Source organism: Salmo trutta, chromosome 40, assembly GCF_901001165.1.
Source record: "Salmo trutta chromosome 40, fSalTru1.1, whole genome shotgun sequence".
In the NCBI taxonomy this organism is placed as follows: Eukaryota; Metazoa; Chordata; class Actinopteri; order Salmoniformes; family Salmonidae; genus Salmo; species Salmo trutta.
This window is the reverse complement of record NC_042996.1, coordinates 14,838,491-14,852,384: the sequence shown is the minus strand read 5'-3', so window position 1 is coordinate 14,852,384 and position 13,894 is coordinate 14,838,491. Positions and strand designations below refer to the sequence as shown.

The 13,894-nt window shown below is 43.5% G+C and overlaps 1 protein-coding gene across 2 annotated transcripts in view; it reads right to left on the bottom strand.

Annotated features, from left to right (window-relative positions):
• LOC115180382 (calcium/calmodulin-dependent protein kinase type 1D-like) overlaps positions 1-13,894 on the bottom strand; it is a 62,764-nt gene that overhangs the window by 48,708 nt on the left and 162 nt on the right. The window contains exon 1 of one of the 2 annotated variants that reach the window (XM_029742432.1): positions 12,577-13,188. The exons of the other annotated variant lie outside the window; for it this stretch is intronic. Coding sequence (XP_029598292.1) covers positions 12,577-12,671 — 95 coding nt within the window. The 5' untranslated portion in view covers positions 12,672-13,188. Of the gene's footprint in view, positions 1-12,576; positions 13,189-13,894 lie in introns of those variants that run through there. 2 annotated transcript variants of the gene reach the window in all.

Below are 13,894 nucleotides of genomic sequence, written 5' to 3'. Positions count from 1 at the left end.
TCTATACATGTGTGCGTGTGTGTGTGTGTGTGTGTGTGTGTGTGTGTGTGTGTGCTTTCATGCATATGAGCTTTTCTGCTTGTGTGTGCTTAAATTGCCTGCCTGGAAGACAAATTGTCCTACTATAAACGCCAAACGTTATTTAGACTTCGGTCTTTCTGGAGATGAGATATTATTCCAACGAGCTTCTTTCTCCATATGAGTTTGCCAAAGCACTGATTCCATTACCTCTAATCCCTTACCACTGGACTGGATATACCGTTTTTTAATTACCAAGACAATGGCTGATTTCCTCAGAATTTTTTTTTTACAATTTGCACATAAACACACATATTATACGTTACACACACACACAGTGTTGACTCGGGGGAGAGAGAGGTTCATTGTAATGAGAACTGGAGAGAAACTGTAGCTGCTACCTAACTATAGCACTGGAAAGAGAGAGAATGAGAGAGAGAGCAGGACGGAGAAAACAGAAGATAATAGGAAAGAAGGATGTTAGAGATGCTTTAGCTAAAGACTTAAAGCTGGCAGGGTTAGGGGTCAGAGGTAAGAAGTCGCAAAAGGTTTTGTTGTTGGGATGAGACATTTCCTCCCACCAATCTGAAGGCTTACCATCAGCCATGTTATTGTGACAGAGACACTTGACAACAATAGAGTATGACAAGACAAATCTCTTTTACGTCCTCATATCCCTCAACTCACCCTCTCTAGGCCTATATTATCCTCCTCTCCTTAACTTATTTTCCTTCCCTTAAATCCCCCCTCCCTCCCTCCCTCCCTCCCTCTCGTCAGTTGGGGTGATATGATTGGCCCTCAGAGAGCAGGAAGTGGAGGTGAGTGGAACACACCGTTGATAAGTTGAGAAAGGGCAGGGAGCAACAGGATCCATGGTAACAACAGTCAGGTCCCATCCCATCAAGGCTATAGTGTTTAACCCCATGTAACTGAGGGAAGATTCCTTGGCTCAAAGCCATCAATTCATAGCCTGTAGATACACGACATGATCAAAAGTATGTGGACACCTGCTGGTCGAACATCTTTGTCCAAAATTATGGGCATTAATATGGAGTTGGTTCTCCCTTTGCTGCTATAACAGGCTCCCCTCTTCTGGGAAGACTTTCCACCAGATGTAGAAACATTGCTGCTGGTACTTTCTTCCATTCAGCCACAAGAGCATTAGTGAGGTTGGGCACTGATGTTGGGCGATAAGGCCTGGCTCGCAGTCGGCGTTCCAATTCACCCCAACGGTGTTCGATGGGGTTGAGGTCAGGGCTTTGTGCAGGCCAGTCAAGTTCTTCCACACCAATCTCGAACGAACCTTTCCGGTATGGACCTCGCTTTGTGCACGGGGCATTGTCATGCTGAAACAGAAAAGGGCCTTCCCCAAACTGTTGCCACAAAGTTGGAAGCACAGAATCGTCTAGAATGTCATTGTATGCTGTAGCGTTACGATTTCCCTTCACTGGAACTAAGGGGCCTAAAAAACAGCCCCAGACCATTATTCCTCCTACGTATTGGGGCAGGTAGCGTTCTCCTGGCGTCCGCTAAACCCAGATTCGCCTGTCGGACTGCCAGATGGTGAAGCGTGATTCATCACTCCAGAGAACGCGTTTCCACTGCTCCAGAGTCCAATGATGGTGAGCTTTACATCATTCCAGCCGACGCTGCATTGCGCATGGTGATCTTAGGCTTGTGTGCTGCTCGACCATGGAAACCCATTTCATGAAGCTCCCGACGAACAGTTCTTGTGTTGAAGTTGCTTTCAGAGATTGCATGGCTGTGTGCTTGATTTTATACACTTGTTCGCAACAGGTGTGGCTGAATTAGCCGAATCCACTCATTTGAAGGCATATCCACATACTTTTGTATATATAGTGCATCTGGAGTCCCACCAATGCTGTTAACCCTTTGAGGAGTTTTTATACATACTCATTCAAGGGTTTTTCTTTATTTTTACTACATTGTAGAATAATAGTGAAGACATCAAAACTATGAAATAACACATAGGGAATCATGAAGTTTCCAAAAAAAGTGTTAAACAAATTTGAGATTCTGCAAAGTAGCCACCCTTTGCCTTGATGACAGCTTTGCAAGCTAAAATATCGGTTACTACATGATTCCATGTGTTATTTCATAGTTTTGATGTCTTCAATAATATTCTACATAGAAAATAGTAAAAATAAAGAAAAACCCTGGAATGAGTAGGTGTCCTAACTTTTGACTGGTACTGTATGTTGTTATACATTCTAATTGATTGCATCACTAACAGCTCACTTGTCCATTTTCAGGAAGGTGTGTGCCACTCATCTCCTGTGACCCAAAGAGTTGCTGTACACACACATCTGCCCAACCATATACTGTGACTATTAGGTCACCTCCACTGATCAAATCTGACCCCACATATTGTCATGTTGACTGCGAGTAAGGATTAAAAGGGGAATAAAGAGGGTTAAAGGGGAATAAAATAGAATAAAGGACATAGATATCACAGGGTAGACCTGTCAGTCTGCAGCTGCTAGGTTCCATCTGAAATAATGGCAGTGGGGTTTGACAGACCTTCCACGGCAGCTGAGCGGGTTACAAATACACACATACATAAATATTAATGTACGTACACACACCTGCATGCAGGTACGTGCACACACACAGCACATTTCAGTCCGACTCAGCCAGGCTGCCACATGCCTGCATCGTGCACCTCTTCCTTTCTCCCCTTAGCCCCTCTCCCTCTCTTTTCCCTACTTTTAACAGCCATTGTCCTTTCTCAAACTTCTGATGCTATGGGACAAATTCATCATGTTACAGGTATGGTCCCAATATCCATACAGGATCCTCCTCTTACAAGCCTCTGATAGGCTGTATGTAAGGAGAGCCTGGGCAATAGAGGGCCTGTTAATCTGCTGTGGGAGAGATCCAGTGGATCTCCAGGGAACACAGACATTCCTGACAGATCAGATCACAGGCAGTCTGACTCCAGCCTTGCTTATCTCACTGATACGCTGACAGTTTAAAACAGAGATATGAGTATTATTAGGTCTGCTTTATTTGATATGGTGGGGACTGGTGATTTAATCTGCCGTAAATGCCATGGGATTGCCATGTAAGAATGTGGTGCGTGTCTGTGTAATCTAGCCATCTTTCTATATACACCGCACCACCACTTAAACCTCTCCTAGTGAAATGTCTGTTACGGAGGCCTTTTTCTTTTGTGTTCGCAACAAGACTGTTCCCACACCCTGTATGGCCCTGAAAACCGGGCTGCTTTAGGAGAGTGGGCTTCAGTAATGCCACAGCATTAAAACACATCCCAGAAGACACAGAGGGAAGAGGGAACCACTTAACATGTAGCTTCATGTCATGCTCCAGATCTGATGCGGCCGTGACATTAATTTGGTGGCCAATTAGAGTTTCTCCCCGCGAGCTCCTCTCACGTGTCTCATCAGTCTCCGATTGCAGAGCACGAGCAGCAGATGAGACAGGAGACGCTAACATGGAGTTGAGGTAGTGTGTGCAATCTGCAAGCACACACCCTCACACAAACATGCTCTGTGCCTGACCAACTATGAAACAGAGTCGTATAGGAACTAAGCCATGAGGTGTATGTAACCAAAGTCATTCGGTATGACTGGTCTATACAAATCTACACAGAATCATTGTGACTAATCTGTATAGGCCTAGCTGGAATAAACCAGCTGCTATCAAAAACAACTTATAGTAAGTAAGACTTAGGTCTCCCTCACCTGATACCAATCCCATTCCCACGCAATGGCCGTTTGGAGTCTCTAAATAGGGCTCTGATCCGATAATGGACTGATGCTGATGATCATTAACACTCAATAGTCTGTACATTCACACGTCATGGAACCTCCCCAAGAGGGAGTGTTGTACACATGTATTGATGCACACACCTTTATGGTGTTTTCACACACTGTCCGTTTAAGCCAATTGTGGTGAACTCAGTGCGGCTCGCTTAGGTTTTTGAGCAGAGTAAACACTCCAAAGAAACGGACAACCCTCAAAAGAGCCCCCGAAATGAACTGAGAACAACTCGTGTGGTGGTCGGAGTTCGGTTCGCTTTAATTCAGTGGTCCGGTTCCCTTTTTTAGGGCAATGTGAACACAAGGCTCCCCAGGTTCGCTTGTCATTATTCCAGCACCAAAACTAGACTACTGCAACACCGTTTCCCCTGCCATAACCTCCCCACATTGGTGCCACAAAAGAGAGAAGATGGTGTGCCAGTTGGTGGACAAAACGTGTGCGTCTTTTGATATTTATTAGTGATTGTCAAGGATGCACAGAAATTCCAAAATATGTGTGGAGTTTTGTACTGACACAATGTTCTGATTATTTGTTTGCAATATGTGATCTATAGGCTAAGAGAGCTTCATAAGCTGTTTATTCGATTGTGGGGTTTGAATAGTGAGAAGACAACAACATATGATGAGAATCACAAAATAAGAAGGATCTTGATTTTGTACCCTATGCGGGAGCCTTGAAACATTCCAACTGACGTTAACCATTTTAAATGTCAATTTCAATGGGGTAAGTCAAGGGTTAAGGTTAGGTAAGGGTTATGGTTTAAGATTAGGGTAAGGGTTAAGGTTAGGATTTAGGGTAGGGATGTCCCAAGAATCCCGGATTGCACTAACCACAAAATCAACGCTTCATCTTAATAAAGGGGCAGTAGCCTACATTGGGTGTAGAATTTTCAATTACAGCATTATTTCATTTGCAGTATTCTATTCATTGTTTTACAAATAATATTTACATGTTAATATTCTCATCTTTTAACTAAATACAATCTATTAGCTTCCGAAATGTAAGTAGGGATATGTACAGTTGAAGTCGGAAGTTTACATACACTTAGGTTGGAGTATTTAAAACTTGTTTTTCAACCACTCCACAAATGTCTTGTTAACAAACTATAGTTTTAGCAAATTGGTTAGCACATCTACTTTGTGCATGACACAAGTAATTTTTCCAACAATTGTTTTTTTACCGATTATTTCACTTATAATTCACTGTTCCAGTGGGTCAGAAGTTTACATAGACTAAGTTGACTGTGCCTTTAAACAGCTTGGAAAATTACAGAAAATTATGTCATGGCTTTAGAAGCTTCTGATAGGCTAATTGACATCATTTGAGTCAATTGGAGGTGTACCTGTGGATGTATTTCAAGGCCTACCTTCAAACTCAGTGCATCTTTGCTTGACATCATTGGAAAATCAAAAGAAATCAGCAGAAATCAGCCAATACCTCAGAAAAAAAATTGTAGACTGGTTCACCCTTGGGAGCAATTTCAAACTCCTGAAGGTACCACGTTCATCTGTACAAACAATAGTACGCAAGTATAAACACCATGGGACCACGCAGCCGTCATACCGCTCAGGAAGGAGACGCGTTCTGTCTCCTAGAGATGAACGTACTTTGGTGCGAAAAATGCAAATCAATCACAGAAAAACAGCAAAGGACCTTGTGAAGATGCTGGAGGAAACGGGTACAAAAGTATCTTTATCCACAGTTAAACGAGTCTTATATGGACATAACCTGAAAAGCCGCTCAGCAAGGAAGAAGCCACTGCTCCAAAACCACCATCAAAAAGCCAGACTACAGTTTGCAACTGCACATGGGGACAAAGATCGTACTTTTTGGAGAAATGTCCTCTGGTCTGATGAAACAAAAATAGAACTGTTTGACCATAATGACCATTGTTGCGTTTGGAGGAAAAAGTGGGATGCTTGCAAGCCGAAGAACACCATCCCAACTGTGAAGCACGGGGGTAGCAGCATCATGTTGTGGGGGTGCTTTGCTGCAGGAGGGACTGGTGCACTACACAAAATAGATGGCATCATGAGGACAGAAAGTTGTGGATATATTGAAGCAACATCTCAAGACATCAGTCAGGAAGTTAAAGCTTGGTCGCAAATGGGTCTTCCAAATGGACAATGACACCAAGCATACTTCCAAAGTTGTGGCAAAATGGCTTAAGGACAACAAAGTCAAGGTATTGGAGTGGCCATCACAAAGCCTTAACCTCAATCCCATATAAAATGTGTGGGCAGAACTGAAAAAGCGTATGCGAGCAAAGAGGCCTACAAACCTGACTCAGTTACACCAGCTCTGTCAGGAGGAAGGGGCCAAAATTCACCCAACTTATTGTGGGAAGCTTGTGGAAGGCTACCCAAAACATTTGACCCAAGTTAAACAATTTAAAGGCAATGCTACCAAATACTAATTGAGTGTATGTAAACTTCTGACCCACTGGGAATGTGATGAAAGAATTAAAAGTTGAAATATATCATTCTCTCTACTATTATTCTGACATTTCACATTCTTAAAATAAAGTGGTGATCCTAACTGAGCTAAAACAGGGAATTTCTACTAGGATTAAATGTCAGGAATTGTGAAACTGAGTTTAAATGTATTTGGCTAAGGTGTATGTAAACTTCCGACTTCAACTGTAGCTGTCCGATAACCAGTGTTGGGGAAGCTACTCTGAAAATATTTTATTTAACTAGGCAAGTCAGTTAAGAAATTGTTCTTATTTACAATGACGGCCTACCCCGGCCAAACCCAAACGACGCTGGGCCAATTGCGCGCCGCCCTATGGGACTCCCAATTACGGACGGTTGTGATACAGCCCAGAATCGAACCAGGGTCTGTTGTGACGCCTCTAGCACTGAGATGCAGTGCCTTAGACTGCTGTGCCACTCTGGAGCCCTATATAAAGTATATATACAGTAGTTTACCAAGCTACCAATTACTTCACACTGGAAGAAGTTAAACTGCACTAACACTACCCTTTATAAATATAGTAGTTCAGTACATTCAAACTACTACGTGAAAAATAATTTATCTAAATATGAAATGCAAGACTACAAAATACAAGAACAGATCACCCTGGAGTCAGATGTTAACAGAATGTGTAATTTAGCCCATTAAAACAAATTTAGGAATTAGGCAGGTCTGCTGTCGAAAAAAAAAGGAAATTCAAACAAACACATTTTTTATTTTAGAAAAAATAAAAAATATAAAAAGTGTGTAGTTCCAGTAGTTAGCTACACTTGAAAGGAAAAAGAAGCAATTAACGACTGAAAACATGATCAAGATCTGAATTTAGTTATACTTCCACCAAGCTACTGTAAAATGGAGTTACATTTCTAGTTGAACTAGCTGTACTTCACTAACCCAACACTGCAGATCTCACGATCTCATGGAATGGCTTGTCCTTGTTTCCTTTCTAAACATAGCAATGTGAATGCAGAGAAGACTAGGACCACAAAATAGGTGATGTGAACTGGCAAAATAGTTGAGTCCTCATTCAAAGGCAAGGGCAGTATGAATACAAAGACACCAGTTCCTTTGTTTTTTCTTTTTTTACTCCAGAGTTCACTTTAAAGAGGACTGAGATCAGTTATTTTAAAAAGGACTATGTGAAAACACCCTTAAGTTTACTAGAGCACTTCTGAACATGGTTGTATTTGTCTTGATAATACAAAGTGTGTATTCAAGTCTGGATCCACTCCCGCTCAAAAAGGTTGGATCTGTTTTGGCATCTGGAAAGACATGACATTTTAATAGATTTTTGAATATTAATGACAAAAATATGCTGGGGAAAAAGTGACTTAATTTTACCCATTGCTGTAGCCAGGGACCACTGTTTTGGATGGATGTTTCTCAGGCCCTCTATATACAGTGTGTGTGTGTGTGTGTGTCATCTAGATCAGAATGAGCTCACTGTGGTATAACAATACTGTCAAGACAAATTGAGATGAGTCCACTCAGACTTAATCTAGGGTTGAATCCCAGGAACTAAATGTCACGCACCGGGAGTCACAAATAACAAGAACAACGAGCAAAATTAACCATCACTGAAGAAAAACCTGAAGAAAAGAAGAGAGGGAACAGCTGATGGAACAGGGAGATTAAAAGAGCGGAGAGATAATGATTGGGGTAAAGAGGTGATGAAGGGAGGAGGTAGAGGGATGGACGGATAATTCGTGTCTCTTCCTATAATGAAGATGCCCGATTACAGTCTACCCTTAATCCATTAGGCCCAAACACATGTGCACACACACACACACAAAATTATCCCAATACAAAAATGCTGTATGCTTTCTGTACACTTGTTATACTCCTGAGACCCAGTGCTAAACTATCAAGTCTGGCTTTCAAAGTTGCATACACTTCATCTGAGGCAGCAAGGTCGGATAGTAGGGACAGCTACGCAGAAAGAGAGAGAGCGAGAGAAAAAGAGAGAGGGGGGAGATAGAGAGAGCGAGGCCGAGAGAGAGAGAGTGCGAGAGAGGCAGAGAGAGAGAGATAACTGCAGTCCCAGAAAGAGGACAATGCCAGGAGCCAGGAAGTAGAGCATTCAATTAAGGGCGTCGTGGCCTAGATGGTACACACTCCCACAACGCAACTCTGCTTTGCCCTCTGTCCCTTCTCCCTCTCTTTTTCTTACTCTCTCTCAGTTCAGCAGTGAGAGGTGTGGCATACCTGAAACACACCCGTCTGCAGCATCATATGAACACCTGGGCCCCCCAGGAGCTCACAGTGTTTAATAATTCAACAACAGAATGCTGCAGAAAAACACACACGCACACATATAGGAAAATAGGACACCAGGGACGAACACACGCACACTGACTAAGGCTTCCCTACGTGCCACTTGGAAATATTACTCTGGCGCTCCGAAAGTGTTGTGTTAGCCTTCGGGTAAAGCTGGAACACAGGACACCAGGCCAGACAGAGCCCTGTGGCTCTACTATGGCCTCTATTGTGCTTAACTCCCAGCAGCTGCCCCTTACATGACTTACATTAACTACTAATAGTAGCTCTATGGATCCAAGCTATAGCCTACAGACTGGCTTGTGTGACTGATCCAATTGATAGAGAAATGTCTCCGGACTGACATTTTAAAACCGGCAGCAGCAATCAGCCCATTTGACTTTATGGATGGAGACTAAATTAATCTGTGTCTTCTACATCACACAGGAAGCGATGCAGGTCCTAATCCAGGCACTTGTCATCTCCCGTCTGGACTACTGCGACTCACTGTTGGCTGGGCTCCCCACTTGTGCCATCAAACCCTTGCAACTTATCCAGAACACCGCAGTCCGCCTGGTGTTCAACCTCCCTAAATTCTCCCATGTCACCCCACTCCACTCCTCCGCTTGCATCTACTACAAGACTATGGTGTTTACCTATAGAGCAGCCCCTCCCTACCGTCAGGCTATGCGCAAACCCTACATCTCAATCCAAATACTCTGTTCTGCCTCCTCTGGTCTCTTGGCCCTCCCACCTTTATGGGAGGGCAGCTCCCGCTTAACTCAGTCCAAACTCTTCTCTGTCCTGGCATCCCAACGATAGAACCAACTTCTCCCTGAAGCTAGGACAGCAGAATCCCTGCCCATCTTCCGAAAACATCTGAAACCCTACCTCTTCAAAGAGTATCTTAAATAATCCCGCAGCACCCCCATCACATCCCCTCCTCACCACTCCCCCCCACAAAAAAATAAATCTTGCCTTTCATGAATTAACACTTGCATTTGACTTTTTCCTCTTGCTAGCTCAGACTTTGCTGATAGCTACTTCAGAGGAAAATGTACTTACTATGACTGCGATATGTGCTTGTCCTACCTAGCTATCCTAAGATGAATGCACCAACTGTAAGTCATTCTGGATAAGAGCATCTGCTAAATGACTCCAATGTCAAAAGGAGTCAAAAGATGTGACATTCTGCTTGACTTGAAGCACCGTCTTATGAAGTGTTAATATTGCCTTATAAACATGCATACATCTTATAAATGCAGTCATAGAGCATTATGAAACGGTATAGAAAAGCAATAAGGCACAAAAGACCAACGTGACTGGTGCCATGTGAAAGGCTCTGTCCATCTTTTTACAAGGTGAATAAAAATGTTCATCTCTCATCCAATTTCTAAAGACTAGCTCATAACGTGTGTCAGAGAAACATGTTGTGGTAGCTCAGCCCCAACTCTTACCTAACCCCTATTCAATGTAACAGTATTTCTTCTCCCATCCTCTCCTATTCCCTTCTGTCCTCATCTCCTCTCTTATCTATTCCTCTCCTCTTCCAATTCCTTCTCAACCCCTCTCTCGCTCCTCTTTCCATTCCCTCTCCTCCCTCTAAGTGTTGAAAACAAGACTCCAATGGTCAAGAGACTGGAGCAAGATAATAGACTATAGAGTCAATGTCCCTGACTCCCTGCTGTCTTTCTTCCCTTCCTCTCTCCATCTCTCCCTCCCTCCTCTCCCCTTCTTTTTCTGCTGATAGAGAATTAAAGGGGAAAACACCAGACATCAGCAGGAGGGAGTTCAAAGGCTGAGGCTGAGTACAACTCTGGTTAATGTGTTGCTATGGCGTTAACATGAAATGTCTGAGTAATATTTTTAGGGCAGAGAATTTTTTCCTGACCAAGAAAAATTCCAGGTCATACTTATAACCTGAGGCCAAGTGTGTGTGTGTGCCCAGATGGCCCTTTTATGTTCCAGAGTCCGAAGCACAGAGGGCTGGCCAGAGACCAGACGGGAGGACAGATCCCCAAGCCCGCCCCCGAGGAAACAGAAAGATGTCTCCACCAGGAAGGAATCTGGAGGATCAGGACCCAGTGAACAACACACAGAGGTGTGCTGAAAACCTGTCTTTAGTACCAGTTTGGTGCGCGTGTAAAGGGGATGAACAGCACCTCTGGAAATCCTTTGTAAATAATCCCAATCAGTGTCCTGTCATGCTGTGAATTTATTTAACCTTTATTTAACTAGGCAAGTCAGTTAAGAACAAATTCTTATTTACAATGACGGCCTACCCCGGCCAAACCCTAACCCGGGCGACACTGGGTCAACTGTGCACCGTCCTACGGGACTCCCAATCACGTCCTGTTGTGATACAGGGTCATTTGTGACGCCTCTAGCACTGAGATGCAATGTCTTAGACCGCTGCGCCACTCGGGAGCCCACTGAATGGTGCTAGTACATAGACACCATGGTAGCAGAGTGGAGACTTGCGTTATAAGCATAGAAACTGAGTGGTCCCTCATTTGTCCATCTGTAAAACACACACACCCAAAACGCACCTGTCCATACTTCCATCTGTTATGTGAATTCCAGGCACACGGTAGAAATTTGGATCTCCTCTTTGTTGATTTAAGTGAAACTGATGTTGCCTTATGAAGAACAAAGATCCGACATGACCTTTGAGCCTAATTCATGCTCTCTCTGCTCCAAATGGGCATACCTGGAATTCTGCAAAGGCCATCATGCACACACAATGCAGAACAATGGTTCAACACTCCACAACCTTATTAATATACTCAATAACCACGACACATTGCCCACTGAACTGACCTGTTGAAAACTTGTAATAATTATCATTTATTACCATCACTGTTATGCAACATGTCTGAACTGTTACAGTGGCCTATTCCAGGACTAGGAGGTTTTCCATGGCCAGCTAATCCGCTTTAATCCAACCGTCCTCCCTCGATTCTGCCAGTCCAGTCAACAAACTGTTCCTCTGTGCCAAAGAGAAAGAAATAACAGGCCAGAGAGAAAATCTGCTATAGCCTCCAGCACCGCACCGTCCGGTAGGCATAACGGTCTTCAAGAAGAGGCTGGGGTATTTGGCCAAGCATTGCATCTGAACAAGCTGTTCAAATGGGTTGCAAATTAACCGTTATGATGCTGTCAAACCAAAACCAATCTTTCATGTATGAGGTTAGTTACACTTTAGGCCTAATACGCTTAGTGATAAATAGGATTAAACATTGACCGATAAATCATTCTGGATTAGATAAACACAGAAAACCATGATAACCACTCACCAATGGTCAAATATATTTTTTTATAAGGTCGGAGACTCAATTTATATCAGTGTTTAACTGCCCGCGTCTCCAAAAGGTCATTCCTATGATAGATAGCAGCGCAAGTGGAGCTGTCAGAGCGGTGGGCCGGGAAGAGAGGGAGGATGAATGTAGTAGGCTAACCTAAACGCATGTCTTGTTCAGTTGTCTCTGTTTTATGCAGAGACAACTGAACAAGACATGCGTAACCGGTTGTAAAATAGTGGACTAAAACACACAATACCCCCTTATTTAGGCACAGGCTGCTGTCTAGGTTTTTCTAAAAACAGTTCCTACATAGTTCAGCCTACAATAGGCCTCATAGCTTCCCCTAATATCGAAGTGGGTAGCCTATGTCACATAATTTGTAATGACATAGGCTAGCCTACAAAAAGTGACATTCGATATTTCACTACCATAGCGAATCCAACAAACACTCGTCTCATCAAACCAGATATGGATTAACGCTAGCCTACAGTCCGTTAAATAACTCGTCATAGATAACCGAACATCTCTGCTGGCTTCCAGTTAAACCGGGAGCTTAACGGTCGTTAAACCGAAACGGATACAAAGTATCCAGCGCGAGCGTCCCGCTACATTCGGCAACAAAGTTTCAAAGGCCTACGGCGGTTTACCAGATGTAAATTCATACCCAATTAGCATTGACAACAATAGGGCTTTAGAAAATGTTATAAGTAATAACACTCACGTTCCGAGGACCTCTTTCAATTCAAATATTTTCTTGATATCGTCGACTTGCTTTTTCCACGTCCCTTTCCCGGACTCTCCATTCTCCCGATCCATGGTGGAACAGGGGAAAACCGGGGCAAACGATGCCAGTGAGTCTCAGCAGCCCCCCGAGATAACGCAGCTTTCCCACGCTTCGAGTTACACGTCCTGCTCGTGAGGAGCAGACCCACGCGCATAGAATGAGCTAGGCAGGAAACCTTTTCGAGCTCGTGGTTTTCCCGCTGTAGAAATGTCACCGCAGCTCTCTAAAACAGGTCTCCTGTTTTCTTCGCTTCTTTTTCTGTCTACAGCGTTCCGTTTGACCGACAACGAGCTTTCACCGTTTGTGGTTGCACCTGCAGGGTTCAACTGGTCTAGATTATCTTGACGTAAATTGTTTGGGTCTACGTGTCACCTTTGCGCGATCGCCTTGTCTCGCTCTCCCAAAATGTTTTCCCGTTTGAATTAAGTCCTCTGTTGAGCCGTGTGGTGCGTAATGCGAGGACCGAGGAGTATTATTTCATCTAACCATGCTGATTGTGCCATCGGTTGTTATGGCAATGAGGGAGGCTAGGATGCTGCTCATCGCTCGATTTGACAGCGTTGCGCACAAGTGTGTGTGTGTGTGTGATAGTGTGTGTAACTGGATGTCTAGAGATAATTCGCATTGCACCAAAGATACGTCCACGAAACCAGAGTATTTGCAAACCATCAAAAACGGACAGACCTGTTTCTAAATAAATGAATTGTTTTATATTGGCCAATGTTTATTATGATGGATATTGGGCTATTCCAGGTCAGATGATGGAGTCTACATTGGGACCCATGCAACTTGCTGTGAAGTTTGAGAAAGGGTGTCTACAGATAAAATGTGAAAATTTGCCATATTACTATATCTTGATCAAAACAGTGCTGACATGCATGAGACAGGTGATGCAATGAAATGCAATTCATGGGTCCTACACCAGTTTAATATCTTAGACACTATAATGGTCATATTATATTCTGATGTACTAACAAATACATTTGAGTTTGGGTGTTAATATTTAGATGGTTAAATACTCCCATCTCCAGCAAAGCAGTCTTGACTGCAGTGTCTTATCTGAAGGCGCTGTAATCCACCTAAAAACACACACACACAGAATAGTATCCTCCAGTCGTGAAGAGCATTACTGCAGACTTTTTCTCATCTGACAGGCCTACCAGAGCTTGTGTATAGGATAAAAGAGAGTGTGTGAGAGAGGGGCCGAGAGTGTGTCTGCGCGTATGCTCTAGAAGCTCATGAGTATTCCAGCTGC